Source organism: Pyrgilauda ruficollis, unplaced genomic scaffold, assembly GCF_017590135.1.
Source record: "Pyrgilauda ruficollis isolate IOZ18807 unplaced genomic scaffold, ASM1759013v1 scaffold327, whole genome shotgun sequence".
NCBI classification, from domain to species: domain Eukaryota; kingdom Metazoa; phylum Chordata; class Aves; order Passeriformes; family Passeridae; genus Pyrgilauda; species Pyrgilauda ruficollis.
In genome coordinates, this window is record NW_024524678.1 from 25,451 (window position 1) to 50,068 (window position 24,618).

At 40.0% G+C, this 24,618-nt stretch overlaps 1 protein-coding gene across 6 annotated transcripts in view; it reads left to right on the forward strand.

Moving 5' to 3' along the window:
* Positions 1-24,482, forward strand: part of SYNJ1 (synaptojanin 1) — a 48,439-nt gene extending 23,957 nt beyond the window's left edge. Inside the window, exons 12-30 of one of the 6 annotated variants that reach the window (XM_041474527.1) lie at positions 472-663; positions 1,179-1,263; positions 2,284-2,424; positions 2,763-2,955; positions 4,167-4,325; positions 6,072-6,228; positions 6,576-6,693; positions 6,801-7,016; positions 7,660-7,738; positions 8,728-8,890; positions 9,501-9,707; positions 10,346-10,474; positions 11,052-11,090; positions 14,121-14,168; positions 15,717-15,755; positions 15,848-15,888; positions 18,004-18,112; positions 19,030-19,241; positions 22,379-24,482. In XM_041474527.1, the coding sequence (XP_041330461.1) occupies positions 472-663; positions 1,179-1,263; positions 2,284-2,424; positions 2,763-2,955; positions 4,167-4,325; positions 6,072-6,228; positions 6,576-6,693; positions 6,801-7,016; positions 7,660-7,738; positions 8,728-8,890; positions 9,501-9,707; positions 10,346-10,474; positions 11,052-11,090; positions 14,121-14,168; positions 15,717-15,755; positions 15,848-15,888; positions 18,004-18,112; positions 19,030-19,241; positions 22,379-23,218 (3,167 nt within the window). In that variant the 3' untranslated portion in view covers positions 23,219-24,482. Of the gene's footprint in view, positions 1-471; positions 664-1,178; positions 1,264-2,283; positions 2,425-2,762; positions 2,956-4,166; positions 4,326-6,071; positions 6,229-6,521; positions 6,694-6,800; positions 7,017-7,659; positions 7,739-8,727; positions 8,891-9,500; positions 9,708-10,345; positions 10,475-11,051; positions 11,091-14,120; positions 14,169-15,716; positions 15,756-15,847; positions 15,889-18,003; positions 18,113-19,029; positions 19,242-22,378 lie in introns of all 6 variants that reach the window. The other 5 variants (XM_041474523.1, XM_041474522.1, XM_041474526.1 and 2 more) reach the window with 5 other exon arrangements.
* The last annotated feature ends 136 nt before the right edge of the window (positions 24,483-24,618 follow it).

The window sequence follows — 24,618 nt, forward strand, 5'->3', positions numbered from 1 at the left end:
TTGTGGCTTAAACAGATGTACCTTCTCTGTTTTAGTACTTGTAGTGTATCAGCAACTTTTACACTTCCAGAAATTAATATATGTGCACATTGGTTCTGTAACAGAGATTGGATTTCCTGAATTTAATCTGTGAAAATGAGGCAGATATCCTTGTTGATATGTACAAAAAATGGTTTCCTTAGAAAGTCATGGATGAGATGAAAGAACAACAGATATTTATAAAATGCGGGAATTGTTTCCTTCCTGTATTATGTCTCTCTATATAATTCTGCACAAATTGCTGCTGTTTTTCAGTCAGTGTCTTAGCCCCCAGGTAGTGTGCCTCTAAGGGTACTTTCCCCTGGGAAAGCTGCAGCATTCCTTGTGCTTTCGCAGTTTAGCTTTGTCTGTGCACGTGCATTGGGAAGATCTCACTGCCAAGCTTTCTGAAATACTCGCTATAAAGTAATGTCTTTTCAAATGTTTTTGCAGCATCCGTAAAAGTGCTGAAGAGCATGTGTGAGAACTTCTACAAGTATGCAAAACCGAAAAAGATCCGAGTCTGCGTTGGGACGTGGAATGTCAATGGGGGGAAGCAGTTTCGAAGTATTGCCTTCAGAAATCAAACCCTCACTGACTGGCTTCTGGATGCACCAAAGTTAGCTGGAATTCATGAATTCCAAGGTAGGATTTATGTTCTCTCACTAATTTTTCTTGAGAGCTCTGGTTTTGCTAAGTAGATCACAAACATTGAAACAGGTATCACAGAAGTGTGGAACTGTGTAGGAAGGGACCGTAAAGATCCAGTTCCACCCCCTGCCAGTGAAATACCTTTAAAAAATCTGGATTTATTTAAAAGCTTCTTTGAGACAACTAGAATTTTACAGAATCCCACACTAGTTTGTGTTGGAAGGGACATCCAGTTCATCCAGTTCCACCTCCTGCCATGGGCAGAGACACCTTCCACTGTCCCAGGCTGCTCCAAGCCCCATTCAGCCTGGCCTTGGACACTTCCAGGGATCCAGGGGCAGCCACAGCTGCTCTGGGCACCCTGTGCCAGGGCCTCAGCACCCTCACAGGGAGGAATTTCTTTCCAAGTAAGGAATTTTGTTTTCTTAAAATTAATATATATATGTATGCGGCCTTGATTCTTAAGTTAATTAGAAACAAGAAATAACTTTTTCCCCATTTACCTCAAGATCGCAAAAACAAACCTGTGGACATATTTGCCATTGGATTTGAAGAAATGGTGGAGTTAAATGCAGGAAACATTGTGAATGCCAGGTGGGTGATCCAATCCACACAGTACTTGTTTAGCTGATAATTGCCTTGTTCAGGTCATATGTTACTTAAAATTTGGGTTTCTCCAGTGGTTACAGTGTTTTCAGTTCCTGTGTCTTATATTGCTGGGAACGGCAAATCCTGTGAAAACCTTTCCAAAAGCATGTGTTGTTGGTGTGCTGTTATGTATCAGGTTGTGATCTGTACAAAGAAAGGCTTCCTTCCATACTGTTAGTTTTCACTGCCATTCCATGTATTGCATGGATATATTACTGTGGAGTTGGGAGTTTTCACTCCTGGCAGACTGAGCTATGGAAATACATTTTTTCCAGTGGTGGGTGATACCAGAGATAAATGTGTGTGTAGTCCTAGAACCATATTCCCTTTGTCCATTGTTTTCTCTGCCTGCTTTGCATGTTTCCTGGTGTTAGGGAAGGTTTAACTCATTGGGAGGAGCACATAAAGCCTGTAATACTGTAGCCTTTGTGCAGATTTTTGTCTATTGGGTACCAAGCATCAGCTTGTCATCCCCTGATTTCACCCTTTGTGTAATTAATGCTGTTTCCAGGCCTGATATTTTCATTTCCATCTGCTGCTGGCTCTGAAAACCATAGTCTTTTAGGTCTCTAAGGATGTTTCTTCTTGATATAATACTGTGATACCTCTTCTCCAATATTGACTGAGCTCTAGGCTAGGAAGTAACTCTCTAAAACAATTCTTAGGTTTTCCTCCTCTAGTCTGAGCTTGTAAATACAGCAAAGATAGCCTAAAGTCATCTGTGGTGTTGGGAAAAGTGAGGCAGCATTTGTAGAGGCTGAATTTGAAACAATGATGGCATGACTGTCTAGAGCCTGTGTCTCTGCTGAGCAGAGCATCATTCCCAAAGCTATTCCCATTGACTTTGGTTTACTGACTCAAGGTTTGCTTCAGGTTCTTGGATGTAGCTTAATCAGCTTAGTCACCAGCTAGAAACTGGCTCAGTTTGGTTTATTTCTAACCTGTTGTTTTTAATCTCACTGTCAGCACCACAAATCAGAAGCTCTGGGCTGCTGAGCTGCAGAAGACCATCTCCAGAGATTACAAGTACGTGCTGCTGGCTTCAGAGCAGCTGGTGGGCGTCTGCCTCTTTGTGTTCATCAGGCCTCAGCACGCTCCCTTTATCAGGTCAGTGAGTATGGCTGGCTCCAGCTTGGGTCACCTTCAGCTTGCCTTGTGTTGGAAGATAACACCCAAACTTCCTCAGAGCCAGTGGGGTTCTGAGAGAGCTGTTCCACCTTCTGCTGAAGTGGTTGTTTAAGTTCTCTTCTTAGTTTTTAAATGCCCAGAGAGCATTGGTCGCCCAGAGAGCTTGTTTTTATCTTGTTGATGCTCAGTGACTCATGGAACTTTTTAAAACTAGCCCTGTGGCTGGGAGAACAATGTGTCTCTCCCAGCCCAGTGTCACACCCAGAGTGATCTGTGCCAGGTTCCTGGAAGGTTTAATAGTTGCTTCACTATTTCAGGGATGTTGCTGTCGATACTGTCAAGACTGGCATGGGAGGAGCCACTGGGAACAAAGGTGCAGTGGCCATTCGGATGCTGTTCCATACCTCCAGCCTTTGCTTTGTGTGCAGTCATTTTGCTGCAGGGCAATCCCAAGTCAAGGAGAGAAATGAAGACTTTGTAGAAATTTCTCGCAAGCTTGGTTTTCCGATGGTAAGCAAGTGTTCAAATTCCATAACAAATGAAAAGTGAAACCCTTGGAGCTCCAGCAGTGTCATGCCAAAGCTCCATTTGCATTTTTCCCCTTCCCCAGTTTCCTGTGGAAATCCTATTTCCTTGGATTAGAGATCTCAGAGGTAATTGAGTTCCTGCAGTGTTTATTAAAATAGAAGACTGCAGAAAGACTAGACCTTGCCAGTGCAATGACAGAGATGATGAAACATGAGTTCACTTGCATTTGGAATCAAGGACTTAGCATAGGAAAGAGACCTTATAGATCCCTGGCATGCAGTAGAACTTTCATAGGCACAGGAGACCATCACCTATGAGAAAAAATCCCTGCAAACAGCACTGTTCTCAGTACACAGGAATGATTCTATGCCGTGTTCTCTTAAACACACACCATGTTCTCATTATCAAATCACCAAGTTGAAAGTGTTACCAGTGCAACAAAATGCTTCCTTGAGACTTAAAGCTGTTTTAAATTTTGTCATCAAACTGTAATTTGTTAATATCTGTGGCACTGTGCAGGAGTGTTACATCTTATTTTACTGGGGGTTTTTATTTTCTAAATTTGTCCCCACTGTCACTAGCAAGTGCTGTATCCAACAGTTTCCTAAATGCTGTTGTTTCAATCTGCCAGTGTATCTGCTTACTTTTACTTATGGGCAGTGGAAAAATCAAAACAAAGGGGGAAGTAAAAGTTCACTCTGAAATCTAGGTTTTGTTTAAACTAATAAAGCCCTTATGTCTCTCTCTCTAGTGATGAAAATCAGATGTAACTGAAAAGTCTTCAGTTAAATCTGAATGATAAAGCTCTGGATTTGCAGTTTGTCAGGAGCCCATGTCACAAAGTCCCGGGGGGTGTTTTGTTCTCTGTCACAGGCAGCAGCCATCACCTTTGAGTGGACTTCTAAAACAGGAGGAGGAAGATGAAGAACTTTAGGATCCAATTCACTTGATTTGTGTTTCTTTAGAAGTGGAAACTCCACAGGAAATGTTACTTCTCTTGTGTTCCATATGTAAACATCACACTGTTGATCATGTTCTAATCATATGGACACTAAATACCAGGATGTATTTCAGTTGTCTTCATCACCCAGAAATTACATATATTTCTCAGCTAAAAACTGAATTTCTAAACCTAAAGCGGTAAATTTGTCACTCAATTGCTTTTAACTCCAGTGTGTGCTGCTGTTTTACAGGGAAGGATGCTCTTTTCCCACGACTATATTTTTTGGTGTGGGGACTTCAATTATCGAATAGATTTGCCCAATGAGGAGGTGAAGGACCTAATACGACAACAGAACTGGGATCCCCTCATAGCAGGAGACCAGCTTATCAACCAAAAAAACTCTGGACAGGTGCGTTCAAATGTCACCATACTTGAGAATACTTCCTTTTTTTTACTGGTTTTAGCAATTGCTATGATGCTTCCGTAAGTCTGTATCCTCAGCATGGAGTTTTCTAATTACAATGTTTTTCTTTTTGTCAGATGTAACTATTTTAAAAGAATGTTTATAACATTTGGTCATGCTACTTTTTAGTTAAATTGTAATAAGTCTAATGCTGTTACTGTTGAGAAAAGGAGTAGTCCAAATGGTAGCTTTGTTATTTGCAAAGAAAACACTGAATAACCAAGTCTGAAGAATGCTACATTTCTTAGATTTGTAGGGTTTCTTGTTCTCTCTTTGCAGCTCTGCATGGGAAGGCTGGATATGATAAAAAGAGACAATCCTCTGTTGTTGGGTCTCTCTGCCCACCAGCACTTTGATCATAAGCAGTGGTTTTGCTGATTTAGAGTTCCCTTCCATTTGTGCTGCTATCTTGTGCACCAGAACAGGAGGCAAAACACTGGATACTTTTACTCACTCAATTTTTTTTTAACAGCTGTTTGCTAGAGAAAGCAAGGTGTATGTTCACATGGGCAGACAGCATTGTGTGTTTGTCAGACTGTCTGTTAAGTGGATCAAAACATGATGTGTAGAGGTTTTGGAAACACCTCCAGCAGTTACATAGCTGGAGAAATCTATGGAAACTGTGAGAATATGGAAAGGACTCCTGGCTGTGGAGCAAGAGTAGCATTGCATTTTTGGGGTGATATTCCATGATTTAGAAGCTGCTGGCGGGGTACCAGCTGTGTCCCTGCTGTGGCAGGTTTACATTTGTACCTGCTGCTCAGGAAAGGTGTTTACATAGTAACTTGCTCCATAAAAAGTAGGTTAGAAAATAATTACTGAAGCCAAACAAATTAACTGTCTCAGAAGCTGTGGAACTTCTGGCATGCTGACATTGATCTTCTGACATTGACTTTTAAATTGACTGATTTCAAATTGTATTTCCAGCAAGAAAAGCCGGTCAGCCTGTCACTTGATGCAGATTTGACTGTAAGATCCAAGTTAAATTTCTATTTTACAGATTTCTGTAGTGGAGGAAAGACTGCCCATGGAAGGTTGAACTCAAGAATGGAGCTGACTGAGTTAAAGGGTTTTATCTTTAGTCCAGTTTAAACACTTAATGAGTGAGAAGCTCACTTTGAATAGATTGAATGTATTAAGGACTTTTTTTTTTTAAACCTATTTATTTGAGGGGGCATTTGGATGGCACCCAAGCAACCTGGTCTAGTGAACCAGGTTAATAATACATGGCTAGGGGGTGGAAGTGGATGATCTTTAGGGTCCCTTCCCACCCAAACCAGTGTGTGCCTGTGAATTTTTGGGAAAATGTTCAGATGGATATAAACCATAAAATGTACACCTTAATTCCCCACTTTTGCTGACACAGGAACAAATAAGCACCAGATTAAAATGCTGTGTTACAGCTCAGTGTTCTGGGTGACCTCCAGTTGGTCGTGACACTGAAGGAACAGTAGGTTGTTCATAAGCCTGGGCTTGAAGATATAACTGCTGGCATACTTCTGTTCATTGACGATTGTCTGGGTCACTGTTTAGCCACAATGTCAAATGTTTTCAGCAGACAAAATGTGGAGAGGAATCCATTTTAACAAATAGCAGGTTTTTAAATTTTATTTTGAGGTGTTTATAACAGGTTGTCAGGGTTAGAATAGAGAATTCTGATTAGTTTCAACTGTTTCCCTTCTGTTTTTACAGATCTTTAGGGGATTCCTGGAAGGGAAAATCAATTTTGCCCCAACATACAAATATGATCTGTTCTCTGATGACTATGACACCAGTGAGAAGTGTCGCACGCCGGCGTGGACAGATCGGATCCTTTGGAGGAGAAGGAAATGGCCGTTCGACCGATCAGGTTTGAGGGTTTCCTTCAACTGTTTGAGATGTTCTTTAAGTGACTTAGAGGCTCCATCTAATGATGTTCACAATGCAGTGATGCTGAGTGCCTCTTCCTGGCTTGGCAGGATACAGAACCCTTGTAACAGACCTTCAGTAAACACAGTGAGGCTGAAGAAAGGGCCACGAATCAGGTCCCACTTAGGGACATTTGAGGAGCGGAAAAGGAACTTTGGGGGGGATGATTTCTGATGGTTTCTGTAAGACACTCTATTTGGACTTACTTCCTATGTTTTTTCTTTTTACAAATAGCACATCCTTGCAATCACTGTATTTTTCCTCCTTTGTTTTCATTGCTGATTGTAGCTGAAGACCTGGATCTCCTGAATGCAAGTTTTCACAGTGACAGTAATGTCCCTTACACATGGAATCCTGGCACTTTGCTGCACTACGGAAGAGCAGAGCTGAAGACATCTGATCATAGGTTCCAGTTCAATTTTATACATTACTTCCTAAGATTTAATACTCGTGCTGTGTATTTTGTTGCTCATATACTCTACTGACAGGATTTTCTTGTCTGTTTTTTCCAAGGCCTGTGGTTGCACTGATTGACATTGACATATTTGAAATTGAAGCAGAAGAGAGACAAAAAGTGTATAAGGAGGTGATTGCAATGCAAGGACCACCTGATGGTACTGTGATGGTCTCCATCAGAAGTTCTTCAGCTGAAGAAAACTATTTTGATGATAACTTGATTGATGATCTTCTTCAAAAATTTGCAAGCTACGGCGAAGTTATACTTATAAGGTGAAAAAAGCAACTTCTTACTTTTAATCTCTGCTTATAGAATGATGGAATTGTTTGGGGCTGGAAGGGATCACCCAGCCCTACTTGCTGCCATGGGGACACCTTTCACGAGACCAGGCTGCCTCCAGCCTGGCCTTGGGCACTGCCAGGGATCCAGGGGCAGCCACAGCTTCTCTGGGCCACCTCTGCCAGGGCCTGCCCACCCTCACAGGAAAGCATTTCTTCCCAGTATCCCATATTACCTTCTGGCAGTGGGAAGCAATTCCCCCCTTGTCCTAGCTGAACTTGGACCAGCAGGTCCGAGTCCAAAATTCATCTTCACTGTTCCCACCAATTTCCTGAATAAAGTTATTTCCTTAGGTAGGAAATAATTTCCAGTTATGATCTGTTTCATTTTTAACATTTGAATTTCAACTGAAATGTCTTTAGAATTCATTTTGAATACCTGTGTGTCTCAGGTGTCAGACATTATTTTTCCAGATACTCTTATTTTTGAGAATTTTATAACAATTTTGTATTCTAGAATTAGGTCAGTAGTTTTAAACAAACTGAAAATAAGGATGTTGCATTTGCAATAGGCTAGAAATTGTACTATTAAGTGTTGTGGTATTTTGCTGGTTATTGTTTCCAATGAACTTTGCAGGTTTGTGGAAGACAAGATGTGGGTAACATTTTTGGAAGGAAGCTCTGCTCTGAGTGTTATGAATTTGAATGGTGTTGAGGTAATGTAGAAATGACTGAACCTTTGTATAGCAATAGAAAATCCAGCCTTTTTAAGTCTTCTTGTGTGGGTTGGATTTATTCTTTTTGATTCTTAGACGTATTTTCTGTCCTGTACTGGACTGTAGCATTTTTTTTTTCCTTTTGATAGCCACATACCATATGTTGAGTTTCAAAAGCCATATAAAAGAAGTATCATACCTGATTTCTCTAACAATACTCCTCCTAAAAATAAATTAAGATCTGAGAGGCATCTTCATCAAGTGAGAGGTTCAGGGTCTTTTATGATATAAAAAGCAGAGTTCAGTTTCTTGAATTAACCAGTTAAAAATGTTTATAGCCTGCAGTTACTAAAAATTTAGCACTTCTGTACTACAAACTCTGAAAAATGTCAAAATTTCAGCTTGCATTGACTTCTATGGGGTCAGTATTTAATCTTTGTGAAAATTTAACTTCTGATGTTGAAATTTTTACTAGTCTATGGCTGGTAAGACTTAGAAGGTGTGATGCTTACAGATGGATCCTTGCATCTGCTGAGATGTCACTGGCGGTTCAGACAGGAAGGGGCTCTAGGCAGAATGTCAGTTTATGGAATGAAGATCTGCTCTGTGCCAGCCTCTAAAAATTACTTCATTCGTGTAGTTTATAAGCAATTCTATTTTTCTTTATAAATAATAGTCTTTCTGTCAGAGTAAAAAAACCAGAAGCTTCCTGATTAACTGAAAAGGAGAACTGTAGGAGATGAGTTGCTAGGTTTTCTTCAAAAAAAAAAAAATTAAATGGTTGTAATGAACAATTTAAATTACATAAATGTAGGTACCTACCAAAATGAAGTGAATCAGAATTATTTTTGTTTAGTCACAGAAATTCCTATAACCTTATCTGTGATATTTTCAGGAATTTTTTTTCTTTTTAAATCTAAAATGCTGAGCTTTAATATTCCTACTCTTAATAACTTCTGTTTTGTGCATAATTTTTTTTGGCAATTCAGCTACAAGGAAGGATTATAAATATCAACTTGAAAAATCCAGACTGGATCAGAAGTTTGGAAGATGAAATGAATCTAGAGAAGATTAATATTGGGCTGCCTTCATCAACAAGCTCCACTTTGCTTTGTGAAGATGCTGAGGTTACTGCAGACTATGATATGGAAGGTTTGTTGAGATAAGGCATTCCTTACTTGGACATGCTTACACTCCTAAACAATGTAGTTAATTTAATATAAATGTATCGATGCTCATCTAAAATATATTAGAAATCACATTCTTTCCAACAGTATCTTGACAATCTGCTTCACTCTCGTCTACATTTCAGTATATTCTAAGTATATTCTAAATTGACAGTTTACTCTTCAAATCCATGTTTAGCCTTTTTCTTTAACATCATTCCACCTTTTACAAGCAGAAGTTGTTACAAATAACAGATATTTTGAGATCCCCTGCCCAGCCTTCTGAAGAGCAAGTGAAGCTTGCCATATTGCAGACCAAGGAAATAACCTGTAAAGCTAATTGTTAGATTAATCAACTTCACTGTTGCCATGCTGTTATAATTACCTTTAATATGGATCTATAATATATATTAGGCATTTTAAGTATTTTTAGCTGGTTTGAATACATATGTATTCTTCATGTGTAATTTTGGGATGCAAGAATCATACTTTGGTTGCTGAGCTAATTCCTTGGAACTTTGGGGCTTTTCTTGCACAAAATCTCATGCCCAGAGTCAGCTTTTATGTGCTTTTCTCCTCTGGGGTTTGTTCTTTAGGAGACATCGATGACTACAGTGCTGAAGTAGAAGAAATCCTTCCCCAGCACCTACAGCCAACATCGAGTTCAGGGCTCGGAACCTCCCCGAGCTCTTCCCCGCGTTCCAGCCCTTGCCAGTCCCCGACGCTGTCGGAGGGACCCACGCTCCCGGTGAGACCCAGCCGCGCCCCAGGAAAAGCTCCGGGACCACCTGCTTCCACGCATGGTGTGTACTGCATAGCCCCACTGCCTTGGGAACTGCCACACCCAAGTTCTGCTGCAGCGTGTCTGTAGAAGCCTGGCTCACCCCAGTCGTACTCTCAGAATACAGCTCCTGACAATCCCTACTCCTGTCAGCTCCAAGATATAAATTGTAGTCAGCACATTTGTAAATTGGGAGCACAATATGAAAACTTCTGTTTAAATGTAGCCTTTTTTTAAATTATGAAGTGAACATGTGAACACAGTGATGGTGCTTGGAATGGCTTCTTATTGAGTTTATTTTAACTGCTCAAATGCCTTGAGAATTCCCTTTGTGGCATTTTTTTCCAGAGAACTTAGCTCACAGGTAAGAGTCAGAATCAAAATTTGGAATGCTGCAATGGGTAAGATTGTTCAGGATTTCATGAAAAGCAAAGTTATTAAAACATATGAGGCAAAAGTTTTGATTTAGGAAATCTGCTTCTTTTCATCATTGGTTCATTCCTCTTGTCTTCCCTCTCTCAAAAACTTCTGGATCGTTATTTCCAAGGCTGGGGTGTGACTGTCCTCTCTGTGAGGAAAACCTTGCTATTAGACAAGCTTTGCTGGGTTTAGAATGCCCAAGGTACTAATTGTTGTATTGTTTTCTGTCATATGCTTCAGCTGAATTCCAGACGGGTGCCCAGCAGAAGGAGCCTCCCCAGAGCCTGGAGCCGAAGCGTCCTCCGCCCCCTCGGCCCGTGGCTCCTCCTGCCCGTCCTGCTCCTCCGCAGCGGCCGCCTCCGCCCTCAGGTAACGTAGGCACCTTCTCTGGTGCCCAGGAATATTTGCTTTCAAGTCTGTGACAGGGACTTGAAAGTGCAAACCCAAACTGCATATTACACTTTGGGCTCACTGGTTTTTAATTGAAATGTTTAACTGGTATGTTTAAAAGCAATAACAGCATGGGAAATAACAGTGTTCTTAATTTAAATATTAGTGAATAAGTTTATAAAAACTTACTTTGACAGTTTTAAAAATGTGAAATTTTACAGCAATGTTTACTCGACATTTCCATTTTTTATAGCATCTATTTCAAAATAAAATAGAAATTAACTTGTGCTTTCATTGGTTCATTGCTGTTCCTTTAATTTTGGCATCAGTATATATGTGTTTTATCATGTCCAAGTTTTTAATGTAGAGTTAATTTGGATCATCTGACAGTGTGAACAATTGAGCACTAAGAGCAACTGGATGTTCAGAAGCATTTGGGCAACATAGTTAATAACAAACTGACCCTTGTGATTTTTAACTTTCTCATTCTTTTTCTTCCCTCCTACTATACTGATATTTTTCATTATTGCTGCATTCATTTCTTAAATACTGTCAGGCGGTAGGAGTCCTGCACCTGCTAGAAAAGAATTTGGAGGTAATGATTTTAATTGTTTCTGAATATGACTGCATAGCAAAATTGCTGTGGGGATCTGTTGTGACAATACTTACCATGATGATTTCCAAAGGTGTAAAAATGGGCAATTCCCAAAGTTACAGAACTGGATAATTCATGAATCTCACTGTCATTTCTTTCTTCCCCCTCTGAACTACGTTTGACTTTCTGATGAAATAGTATTTCTCCAGAAGTTGGTATTTTAAAGTCAGAGATGAAGGTTGTTCCAGATTATTACTTTCTTCTGGGTGAATACATCCAGCTAACTTTTCTGTGAAGTGCTTCTTCAAAGTAGGCTTTGTCCTTCTCTGGCCCACATTTTGCTGTCCTGCTTGGACTTAAATCAGCTCGTCAGTACACGAGGCAGGGTGCGAATTGCTAGTGGCACTTGCAGGCACTGTCCCTCAGTTGGTAGGAAAGAGGGATTTTTGACAAAATGCTTTGAAAGTTTGAGTAATCTCAGAAAATACATGAGCTATTTTAAATACTCCATAACTATCCGCTAACTTCGGTGTCAGGCAAAAATGTGCTTGGCTCTTAGATACTGGTGAGACAAGGAAGTTTTTATGCCCAACGTGTAATATTTCAGATGAGTTAAAATGCAGAAGCTTTAGAAAGCAGTTGATAGACCACACTCAACATGGGTGAGATTTAATTAATTGTTCTTCAGTCTGTGTAGTTTTCTGTGCACTGACACAATCCTGTTTGCCTAGTTTGTCTCAACTGTGGGAAGACTAGTCACTTGTCTTCTTTTATCATATTTCCCAACATAGCTTTTCACAGAGTTGTAAGTTGCATAAAACTTGCTTTTTATGCAATCATTTGAGACTGTAGTATATTTTTTCATATATTATTCCAAACCAAAAAGCTCTTCACTTTTTTCTGCTCTCCATTTTCCACTCATGGTGTACATGTGTAAGCATAATGACTGCTTTTCATGGGTATTTGAGCTCAGCTCCAAGCAAGTTAGCACAGGGCTGGAACCAAAATAAATGTCCTTATGGGTTACTTTAGTGGGGAAAAGGCACCTGTTTCTCTTCCCTAGGAGGAAGGCTCTTAAAGCTCTGTGGATATATCCCTGTGTAGTGCGTAAGTGGATCAAACTTTGGGTTTAGACTTCCATAGCACATGCAAAGGGACATTGATCATGTCTTTATAATGTTGTGCCTTTTAAATGTTACTTTTTTTCCTCACATGTTTTGACCTTTTTTCCCCCCAAGTGCTTCAGTCCCTTCAATGCTCATGGCACTTTTTCTAATGGCTCAGTATGCTTTTAAGATGAGAGAAGGATTTGGGCACCTAAGTATTTTAGTTTGGTCATATTTTATATCAGTAGTAATTCAGAATTCAGGCGAACAAGGCTCTGCACTCACTGCAGGGCTTTACAAAGTGTAGACCTTTTGTATGCTAATACCAAAAAAAAATTCACTGAGGATTCTATAAGCTCCAGTTGTTTATAGTTAAAAATTAAAATGTTGCACTCTGTTTACTCAGTATTTTTCAATACATTAGATTAAATTCTCAGAGAGCATTAAAAACTATAAAGGCTGCTAATTGTCACTTGAAGTTAATTAATAACATTTGTGGGTTTTTTCCTTTAATACTAGTAGTCAGAGTTTTCCTGATTGTTGCAGCCAAGGCTTTTATCATTGATTTAAACTGTTTTTCATTGTCCCTAAGATTGAAATATTCCCATGCTGCCCTTTGTTATAGCATTATCACAGCATGATAATTTTGCTTTTTCACTACTGAAGAGTATTATGAGTAAGTGAAATCTCAGGTATTTACCCTCTGTGCTGTTTCTCTTCCTTGTAGTGAATGTTTGTTACCTTGCCAAATCTTCAGGCCCAGAGATCTTGCTCCCTCTGTCTGGTGTACTGAAGTAGGAACGTGTGCCTGTGTCTCCCTTCTGCTGCAAGGAGCTGGCTGTAGTTGTCCTCCTGCACAAAACAAGAGCAGAGGAATGTTGTCAGGCAGTGCCCTACTCCTGTGCAGCCTCACTGCTGCTCCTCTCACAGAGTCATTCATGGTCAGAAACTTGTGATGGGAACTGGCAGAGCCTGGGTCTCAGCCAGAACAGATAACACATGCTAGGGTTTATCATCTTAGAAACAGATGTTCAGCCAAAGCAGAGATCTAACATCTCTGGAGACAGACCCATTTCAGCCCCATGTGCAGCCTTCACTCTGCCCACTCTGTGACAGAACTCACAGATCACAGAGAGCTCCTGGGCAGATCTCACACGTGGGCACATGGTGAGAAAGCAGGAGGCTGTGTCATAGCTAAGGGATGCCTTCAGTATTTCCATCATGTCTATGTCCTGCCATGTTTTGCCATACAGTTTTAGGAACTAAGTGCATGCTTGATGGTACTGCAGAAATAAAGTAATTCAGCATGGTTATGCATGATTGAAAATCTTCTTTCTCTCAATCTGAGCTGTTAAACCAATTGGTACAGCTGTCCCAAGTGCACAGTGCTGTGTAGAAGTAACTTAGTAATACAGTTCTTCAGGATACAATATGAAGTGGGAAGTATTGCTTTCATGAGATTTCTTATTCAGATGTACCATGGCACAAACAGACTACTCAGTGTTATGAGTGACAGGGATCAGGCTTAATTTTACAGGGTGTAAGTGCTATGGTCATTTATTCCCCAGTGTTTGAGTACAGATCTATGCTCTGCTCATGAGAGGTTCAAGACTGGCATGTGAGATCACACTGGATAGCCAAATGTTTGTGGAGAGTGAACATTTTGAAGGAATGAAATTCACTTTCAACCGTAACATAAAATAACAGATGTTACTAAACATGACTGTACTTGATGATTTGTAATTCACACCAGTCTGGTTCCCCATGCTGCTACAAACAGTTCTTTCCTACAGGTGACTGTAATCTATCTAGACCAGAGTTAAAGTGTGTAAAGCTGTCTTGTGGCAGTGTTCTTTCTGGTTTTTCTTTCTCAATCTACTGCTTTTCTTATGCTATGTACAGCTTCTCTTCTTTCTCTGTAAAGGTCTTGGAGCTCCTCCCAGCCCTGGGGTAGCTAGGAGAGAAGTAGAAGGTAACATAACAATTTTTGTATTCTAGAAATGGATTTCTAATTTAACATGAGTAATATTATTCTCTTGTGACACTAAAGGTGGTTTCATTAATGTATTTATCATGTAGGATCTTTGTTATTTTATTTAGCATAGCTTTCACCCAGCCAGGTTACTTCCTGGTTTTCAGTGGTGGTGGGAATTGTTACAGAAGGCATTTATGAAAAGCTAAGTGAAAACTTAGAGCGCTCTAATCAAGAATGCTTTTAAGGCTGACCCTCAGAGGAAGCTGTAGCTGGCTGGTCATCAGAGTGACCATTACACCTGGAACTAAATTGGGAATCTAGGGAGCCTGACTTTTCATAAAGAACTACGTACGTTCATGTATTCTGGGGAGAGAAACTTCCATTTAAACGATTTGGTCTATAATTTAATATTTTGCCTCTTTCTTTCTAAAGAGCACACTGTAGGTATTTTGATTCTGAGAGCCAGCTGTGTGTAACACACAGTTATGAGGAGCATTTCTCTTGCACCATTCTGGTTGGAGTTCATGGGGTTACTGCTGGATGGGTCCTGCTTTAGCCATGCCAGCAGAGTCATGGGCTTGGGTTTCTCCCTTGTCTCTCAGGAATGAGTCCTTCACAGCAAATAGCAATACAAGTCCTAATAGAGTCACTGGCAGGGTTTCCTGCTGTATGCTACAATTCATTTTGGCTGCATTGCTGGTTCATTTTTTCCAAATTGGCAAAACGGCTCTATGCATAGAATATTTGAGGTCAGAAGGCACCTTTGGTGGTTATCCACTCCAGCTTCCTGCTCCAAGGAGGGTAAATTGGCACCAGGTTGCTCGGGGCAGGAGCTGCTTCACTGAGAACAGCACCCAGAAACCCATTCTGAGTGGTTCCAGGGCAGTCTGATAGCGGGAAGTTGATTTGATAAACTGTGCGATGCACCACAGAGTTCTTTTCACTTGCTGTCATGTGACATGGTGACTTTGCCTTCCTGGGAAATAAGCAACAGAAACTCAAGCCAGACTCCTAATCCTCCCTGCCTGTTAGAAATTGTGTACTTGTCTGAACTAAATGGTTTTTTTCATCTCCTGCACTACCCAGTTTGAATGTTGCATCTGAAGGTTGCCATCAGCGTGGCCATGGTGAAGCTGGTGCTCTAACACATTTATCCCATGCACGCAGAGAGTGGGGCCAGGAACTGTCACATCAATTCTCTTGGTTCTAACCACTGCTGGTGGAACATCTGCAGAATATACCACAAAACAAAACAGCTTCCAACACAACTGAGAACACAGGGCACCTGTACAAGTGGGTGTCTTTAGCTTGCAAAAAAATAGGAAGTGATTTAAATAATCTGTAATAAAAAGGGTCAAATTACTTCATGTGTGCCATGGGATAGGAGTGTGTTAGTGACAGCTGGTGGATATGTAACAAATTTTGGAAAAATCACTGGTATCTCCTTGCTTCCCTTCTCAGTAGTAGTCATGTAACATCACCTCTCTAATACCCATTTGTGGCTTATCTAATGCAGATAATCTATTTGTTTTCCATGCTTCAAAGCACAAAAAAGCCCTGGAACACAAAGAAAAGATAATTTAGGTAATAGACACATGCTTTGTACTAATTATAATACAGACAGAAGTTGATTTTGAAATAAGTGCTAATTCAGTAATCTCTAATATCTGTTACAGTTCGTAATCAGCCTCCACATTCAGCGGGTACAACCAGACCGGTACGTATTGTTTTAACATCATTTTCCTGCCAAGTGTCTACTCTTTATTACATCAAGGTTTCTGTTAGTCATAACAGATGTAAGAAATCTACCAGATTACAAGTCAGTTTACAGTTGCTGTGAGTTAATTATCTCAACAGTTTTTGACTATTGACTGAAAATACTGCGGGATTGGGGGCGGGGGGGCACCACCATGTATGTTCAGACTGGATGTGAGTTGATTGTTGTGCACTCTGCAATCACATGATAGGCTCTCAAATACACATTCTACATCTCCTTTCAAGTAATTGCAAAGTTACTTTTTATTATATGTCCTTACTGATTTGGTGTGATAAAATGCATTATCTTCTGTACTGGAACATAAATCGTGCCAGCAGTGAATTGCTTAGGCCATTAATGGATTGCATATGCAATTGACATCTTATGATTACTTGATGTGTTATGGAGTTCAGCACCTTGTTTTAAAGACTAATTTTCATAAGGGTCTTCATGTAAAAATGAAACATTCATCTGTTTCAGCAAATATTAGTACTGTGTACTTCATTCCTTTATTTGTGGAACTGAACTGAAGGAAGAGAATGAAGGGCATTCAACTGCTTCACTCCACACAGGAAATCAAGAGATGAAATACATCTGCCTTGTTTTTTCTTAACAGTAGCAAGCAGGAGCCTTATGTGAGGGAAGAGGGGTAGTGTTTTAATAGCTGCAGGTCTTCTTAAAGAATTACTGAGTAATGGGATTGTCTGTTGATAATTCCTTAACTTTGCAGCATATTCCAGTATTGGAACGGCTGAAAACTGCAGTTCAAAGTAAATTTTACAGATTCATTTTTCTCAAAGAGATTGATTCTCACAGTGAACAATTCATAATTTTTAAATATTTTCTGGAAATGTAAAATGGCCTCTTCTAAAATTTGGATAAAAAAAACTGGTATATATAGGAAAGAATGTATTAGTTTTTCACTGTGTGCTTGCCTTTGTCTCAGGTGATTTTTGGATTTCATTTCAAGGATTTCAGGACCAGGGACAGTAGCTACAGTGGGTGCTGCTTCCCACTGAGGGATCCTGAGAGCTGGTTTACACTTTTTAAAAAATAAAAATATGTCAAAAAGAAACAGGAAAGAAAATCATCCTCCTGCCTACTATCAGAATATTCAAACAAATAATAAAATTATTCTTGGCAGTCTCAGATCAGATTGGAGATTAAGAAATTCAGACAGGAATTTATAAGGTCAGGTGGCTGAAAGAGTTCAGAATGTTGGTAAATGGACCCAGCCAAGCATAAGGAATCATGTGATATACAAAGCCAGGGATGTATCTAGTAAAACTAAGATCAAGAATGATACTATTTTTTATAGTATTTTCTTGTTTCTAATTAATTTTTGTGTACAGTTGTGCAATAGAGTTTGCTCTGAAAACGATTTCTAGAATGTCTTCTGGTACACAACAAGGTACAGGAAACAAATCTTACAAACTTGTCTCACAATCCTTTTTGTCTCACAGTATTTCCTGTCTCACAGTCCTTTTCCCCTTGATCTCTGGCACTTTTATCCCAGGGACTTTTATTCAGTTTTCACTGTGTTGTTTGTAATTTACTCTGCTTCAATTGTAATCTGGAATAGCTTCCTATGTCTCTTTAATTATTGATGTAGACTTTTAAATTTGCATTCCCAGCGTATTAACTTCTATTCCATCAGCCTCAGGAGGACTTCAGCCTTCAGATTATGCAGAATGTTTGTTTCATTAATACTGTTTGTTGTGAAACAGGAGACCTCCAAATAAAGTAGTTGCTCATGTTGGTTTTGTTGCTTACAGTTTGCAGACTTAGGTAAATTATCTTATTAATACTAGCAAAATAATAACTGTCTCTAGCATTGTTTCACAGGTAAATATTTATATAAAGTTGAAAAGTGTTGTAAAAATCCTTTGCTTTGAATTGAACCATCATGTTTTGAAAAGATATTCTTCCTGCAGGTGCACAAAAAATCAGCTGAACAGCTGTTATGAAAGAATTTATTTTTCACAGAATCCTGATTATTCGGAATCATTTAGCGGTAGATGATTGCAGATCCAAAGTTGAACTAAAATACTTTCTTTTTACCAACTTTCCTGGCAGACTGTTCCTCCTCGAGCTGGAGTTATCAGTGCCCCACAAAGCCATGTCCGTCCCTCGGGGGCAAGACCAACATCTGAGGCTCAGACCAAACCAGCTGAACCACCAAGGGGTGAGTTTCCCTTAGAAGTTAAATACAAACGTCAATATTCAGTCAAGCGCTGCAGTCTGTGGTTTGAATGTCGTGTTTTAACAGATGTCTCCACTTTTCACTAGAAATTAAGATTCTTGGATGTAATAGCATTTGGCAGTTTGTGTTAAGCGTCCACAAGTATTGCATTTTTAGATGCTAATCTCAAGATCAAAAATCAAACCCATAGATTTCATGGTATCAGGGAAACTGTGCAAAGATTGCAGTGTTTGGTGTGAGCTCGCTGGTGTGTCCCATTCGGACTACTGATCACTAGACACTCTATGCATTGGTAATTCTGTAATCATAATATTTGGAGTAGCATTTATGTCTGACTCTCAAAGCAACTTCCTAAATTTACAGTTTAAAAAAATCCCTTTGTCTTTGTATGTATAAAAATACACATTTTTATACTAGTGACCTTCAAAATACTTTTCAATATAACTGAAGTACATTTTGGAGTGACATGATTTGTGTTTTGGGTAAAATCACATCATGGTTTGTGTTGGAAGGGACCTTGGAGATTGTTTAATTCCAAGCCCCTGCCTATGGGCCGGGCCGCCTTCCACCAAGCCCCACCCGCTCTGGCCTTGGACACTTCCAGGGACCCGGGGCAGCCACAGCTTTGCTGGGCATCCTGTGCCAGGGGCTCCCCACCCTCTCAGGGAAGAATTTCTTCCTGATACCCCAGCTAACCCTGCCCTCTGTCAGCTTAAACTAAAGTAACAATTTTTAATGGAGATCTGCTGAGTTTTTGATGATTTCCAGTCCCATTGCCATGATCACCTGCTGCTCTTACAGCCCCTTCTCTGCAGTTCTCTCTGTTGCTTCCCCATCCTGCCGTCCTTAGGATTTGTTACAATTCCTTACCATGAAAATCACTGCAAATGTACTTCCAGGCTCGCCATTGCTTCCTGAACCACTAAAGCCTCAGGCTGCTGGACCTGCTCAGCCCAGCACTCCTGTGCTAAGGATGCAGGAGCCCCTGATCCCTGTGGCACCGCATCCATCTCAGGCAACTGCCCCGCAAAGTCTGGAGCCCCCACAGCCGCCACCTCGTAGCCGCTCATCTCACAGTTTGCCTTCTGAACCTGCTCCCTCCCAGCAGCAAGTAAGTAAAAAAACCCCTGTAGGTACCTTCTTTCACTATGTAAATTAACACAGCTTGTACTGGATGCTGCAGGCTTTTGAGGAACCCTTAGAGTGAGCACAGAAACAAAAACAAGGGTCCGAAGATTGGATTCAGTGGTCATGGAGCTCTATGAGAGCAATAATTGCTTGTGTGTTGTTCATGAGTAACTAACATCTTAAATACTAAACATTGAATTTGGGATTTCTTATGATGGCCTTACAATTTATGGACTCCAGTCTTAAAATTATGTTGTCATTTGGCAACTTGGCATGGAAAAACACTCGATCCAAAAAATCTGATTTGATAATGATGTGTGCATGACAAGCTGTACAGTAAGTAGCTAGCACAGGTTTTAAATAGTTATTGCATGATGTGGTGCTTTATGTTGATCATTCATTGGAGGGACACGATATTGATAAATAAGTTAAATGAATATATTAATCCATACTTAAGAGAAACAGAATTCTCCCCGTTCCCCAGTGTCGGTTAAAATACAGAAACCTATCCACATAATGTGGAAATTTCATACAGTAACACTGACATTCTGTCCTCTGGGATCATTTAGACTATTTGGATAAAAAAACAGCACCAACTTTTTCTAGGAAAAGCCATAGATTCTTACTAGTGCTTAAAAATGCAGAAGAAGGTTTTCAGTGCTGCTCAGGTTTATTTTCTTATGCCTGTATCTGAAGCCCTTTTTTGCTACAATAGTTAATGCCTATTTTGTACCACAGTGAAGCAGCCAAAATCAGTCCTCAGTGAGCTGATTTTTGAATTCAAACTGAAAAAATCTTTAGATGCTCTTCTTTTCTTTCTCTGGCCTCTTTCTTTGCCTGTGAACTGCCTTTTATTTTGGAAACTTAGACCAAAAGTACAGTTTTCTGAGGAAAGGTCTTTAAAGAAGTGCAAGGTCTTTTGAGAGGTAGTGAATTCCATCCCATGGATGGGTAGTGAAGCCCATCCTTCTATGCAAATCTTGATTATGATATTCAAGAAATGAAATCTGTTCTTATAAAAATAATCACTTGTACAGTGTGAATATTCAGGACTCTAGACAATCCTTACATTGAGAAAGAGAATTAGTTATTGTAAGTAGATCTTCTTTGTTGTGAAGAAGGGAGATGGTACAGTTCCACAGAAGGAGAGGCATTATGGTTTTTTTCAGCTTGCGAAACTGTTACTATAAATGAGGGATAATACTGACATAGTTCCCAGAATGAGAGCTGTGGGGCTTTTCATGTTAGTAGATTACTAGAATTAGACCATCCATGCTCAGATTCCTATAATTCGTCTCCAAAAAGTAGCACAGTCAGCTGCACAGTGGGTGTCTGTATGGAAATATCATTAGAATGAACTTGAGGGGTTTTTTTATGACTCTTAATGGTCGAGCTTACAGTAGAAGACAACAGAAATTGAAAATTTAGTGTAGTGTCTAGTAAGTACTTGTGGCTTGTATTCAGAGCTCCAGAAAACGGCTTTGTGAAAACTTCTGAAAATATTTTTAACATGAGGTTGCTTTGTTACTTGGATTTTCTTCCTAATTTTCTTTCCTCTGATATCTGTTTCTCTTTCACAAGCAGGAGCAACCGTCAGGGTAACAGGTATCTAACTATTTACCAATCTTGTATGTGGTCTCCATCTATTCGAGCAGAAAAGATGTATGAATGTTGTTTTCATACATCTGCAGTCCCATCCCCGTTAAAAACCACCTGTCTGCATTCATGGATTGACTGTCATACCATAGTTTGCTTTTTCCTTTCATAGTGCATTTAAAAATGAGACTGCTTTTATTAAGGCCAGAGCAACTATTTTGTGTCATCATCCTTTTTTGAAATAATTGGACCCTCGCCTACGTTGCTTAGTCACTGCTGAGCCTCCTGATCTGTCTGTTCGGGGAAAACAAGATCAGTGTTGGCAATAAATGTTCTCTTTAACGCAAATAAATCCTGATGCTACTGCACTGCCAAACTCTTTTCCAAAATAAGCCTCATGTATTGCATTGCTCAAGGAAAAGAGAACTTACTGTGACCCAAAGTAAAACAAACTGTTACAATTTTAAAAACACTTGGTTCCAGAATTACTCAAAGCAAATTTTTACTTAGAATAAGGAGCAGTTTGGATTCCTAGTTTCTTTGGGATCTTGTACTTTAAAATGACCACAGGACTTATCCAGCTGGTGCCAGGCTGCATTTGATTTCTATTGCTTCTACCGTTCAATTTTCCACATTTTTCCCTAAGTTACTCAATACCTTTGTTTTAATATTATTCTGCAAAAAACTTCAACTGTAGACAGCCAATTCAACTGTTTTGGTATGTTAATTTTTTTATTAAAATCATAAAATCTTTTTGTGACATTTGAACTCTTAGAAGCTGTTTTAACTTAAGCTTAACTCATTGGATAAGGGGAGGCTCCAAACTCTTTTCTGTCAGTGTGCATATACTGAATAAAGTAGATACTCCACCTTTTTGGACAGCTTGTACAAGGTAAAAAATACCTTGCATTGTCGTTTGAAGCAGTGTATAAAACCAAGAATATTTTGGTTTTAAAAGCTGTGGAGAAGTTCTGTGGAGAAAACTGTCTTCTCCAAGGATAACTTGTTATTTTAATTATGAAAACAGTGATTGTCCCTTCTCATGACAATAAGTACTACAGATGCTTACGGATGCCTGACAACGTAGAAATGTCTGACTGCATATACTAATAACCAACACTAATGTTTCCTTTCATTGTGGTGCTGTCATGCTGCTTGTAACATCAGTATGAGAAACTCCCAAACAATGTAACCTAGAGCTTTTCATTTCATAGTTGTGCTGGGCTATCCCTTGCTTAGAATACAGTAGCATTTCCTGAACATTTTCTTATCCAGAGTTCACTTAGTGTTTTTTGCTGGGATTGGGACCTGCAGGAAGCAGGTTCCAGCTGCATTAACCACTGAGAAGGGGGGAGTGGTGTTTAACAACTTACAGGTTTTTCTTTAGATGGGGGTTCAGGCTGTTGTTTCCGTTCTGGTTAAAACCAACCTGGGTTGAAGTTTCAGCTGAGGAGTGAGAAGGGGGGCAGTAGGAATAACCTGGAACCAGCTGCACGATTCCTAAGCACGTTGCTTCCTTTGCAGCTGAATCCCAACGGGACATACGGCACTAATCCTGAACCCCAGCTCAGCAGTGACCCTTTTGAAGACCTGTCATTTCAGCTGCTCGTGTCCAAGATGCAGACATCTGTCCGAACATCACCTGCCCCAACCTTAGACCAGAAGGAGTTGATACAGTTGCCTTCAGCAAGGCAAAGAAATGCGGATAATTCAAATACTGTAAATTGCATGTCAGCAATGCCTCCTATTTCAACCTTTCACTCATCCCAGGAACATCAGCGCAGCTCTCCAAATCCATTTATTACTGGGCTGAGCTGCTCAAATCCATTCACGGAAAGAACTCCTAATGCTGGGAACCCATTTAGGACGGAAACACGGGAGTCTAGGATAACCTCACTGGTAGGACCTGCTGCTTCCCACCCATTCCCTCCTCTGCCCCCCCCCAGCTGTAATACAAGCAAGCCTCTATTTCCTGTGGATGCAGCTGAAAATATGTTTTGCCTGCGAAGTAAATCTCTCAAGGTAGAAAACATACAGCCCAAAGGGTGGGTGACATTTGACGAGGACGAGAACTTTAACACAAAGCTGAAGCCATCTGCGAGCGTTCCGGATTTTAAGCGACTCGGCTCCAGGAAATCAGCTGGATGCCCAGGTTTGCTGGGAGCTGAACAAAAGACTTTCCTTGGTTCAGACTTTAACTTTGATGGTGACTGGAATAAAAGTTCGACTGATTGCTTCTGTACAATGCCAGCAAGAAAGCCACCTGCACCCCCTGTGCCATCCAGAGCAACCAGCAACAGGTCCCCTGCAGATCCCTCCCCGGCACCCAAGGTGTCACCAACTCATGATTTTACAGAAAGATAGGTGGTCAGAGATCCAGGAGGTGTTATCTGTTCCTACATTTATCCATTAGAATAATTGGGCATTTGAGATGATTCTGTGTGCAATAATTAGTTGTTAAATGCACTGAAACTTAACTCTGCTCATAAACAGCCACTTCAGCTTGTGTATAAATTTTGAATGTGTATATATGGTAGAGCACAAAAAAATGGTCTGAAGTTTATTAAAATCTCAATGTAATAGTGTATAATTTGAATAGACAAAAAGAGAAGGGTGAGCTACTGTCTCACTAAAACCTATCAATCCTGGACACAGATTTTTGCTTAGGGAGCTCTTTCATTTCTGTTCTCCTTTGTGGAATGTCACAAGAAGAGGCTCCCTGCTGGTAGCCTCCCCCCTCCCTTTTGACTGTTTTGTTAGTTGATATTTATAAGTATTTACCAAAGAGCTGCCAAAGTTTATGGAGATTTGAATGTTGACAAGTATTGTTTAGAAGCTGTTTAATTTATAACAGAGGCTATGGGTATTTGTAAGGCTTATATTTGAATCTGAGGCACAACAAAAATAGTTTACTTTCCAAGTAGAAACAAAACTTTGCATATTAATATATTCAATTAATCTCCTGTGTCAGTACATTTCAGTTGTTAAATCCTATTGTGACATACACTCACTAGCACTAATTCAGAATAATTGTTTCATATCATCCATTTATTCATTACCATTTTAATTATACTTACATTTTTTCCACAAATTGGAAACAGCTGATACAGCAAGCTTTTCCTCAACCTCTGGAAAAAAGCCCCCTTGGCTTTTGAGCTACAAAGCAGTATTTCCAGTTGCAGACCACGTAGTCTGCCAGCCAGGGGGTGAAACAACACGCTTGGATTATATTTAGAGTAGTGAAATATCCCAGGGCAGTACGTTTTTGAAATCCTCAAATGCTCTCACAACATGATCCATGAAATAATCCGCTATTCCTTCGGACAGCCCCTGGTTAGCCACGAGCTGCAGCCGCCTAGAGGAGTGACAGTGAGTTTTCTATTGCGCTTTTTTCTGTTCAGGTCATTCCAGTTGTACATTTGGAACAGCAGTGGTACTACTTGTGCTTCGGTGTGTGAGTTACCTTGTTTTATGCTGTTGCTGCAAACATCCGTGTGGTTGATGTTTTGGTATATTCTTACATTAGCAAACCAAATTCAGGGGGGAACTTTTCCTAGTGGGAGTCACGTGATAAATATGTTGTCGAATACTTAATTGCAGTGATTAAAAACTATCTGTCTGAACTGTACCCGGTGTGCGGCTCCTCTGCACTTCACAGGACTGTGGGGACCACAGGGAATGCTCTGAAATTTCAGGGTCTTCATATATATATATATATATGTGTGTGTGTGTATATATATATATGTGTGTATATTTGAGCTGTA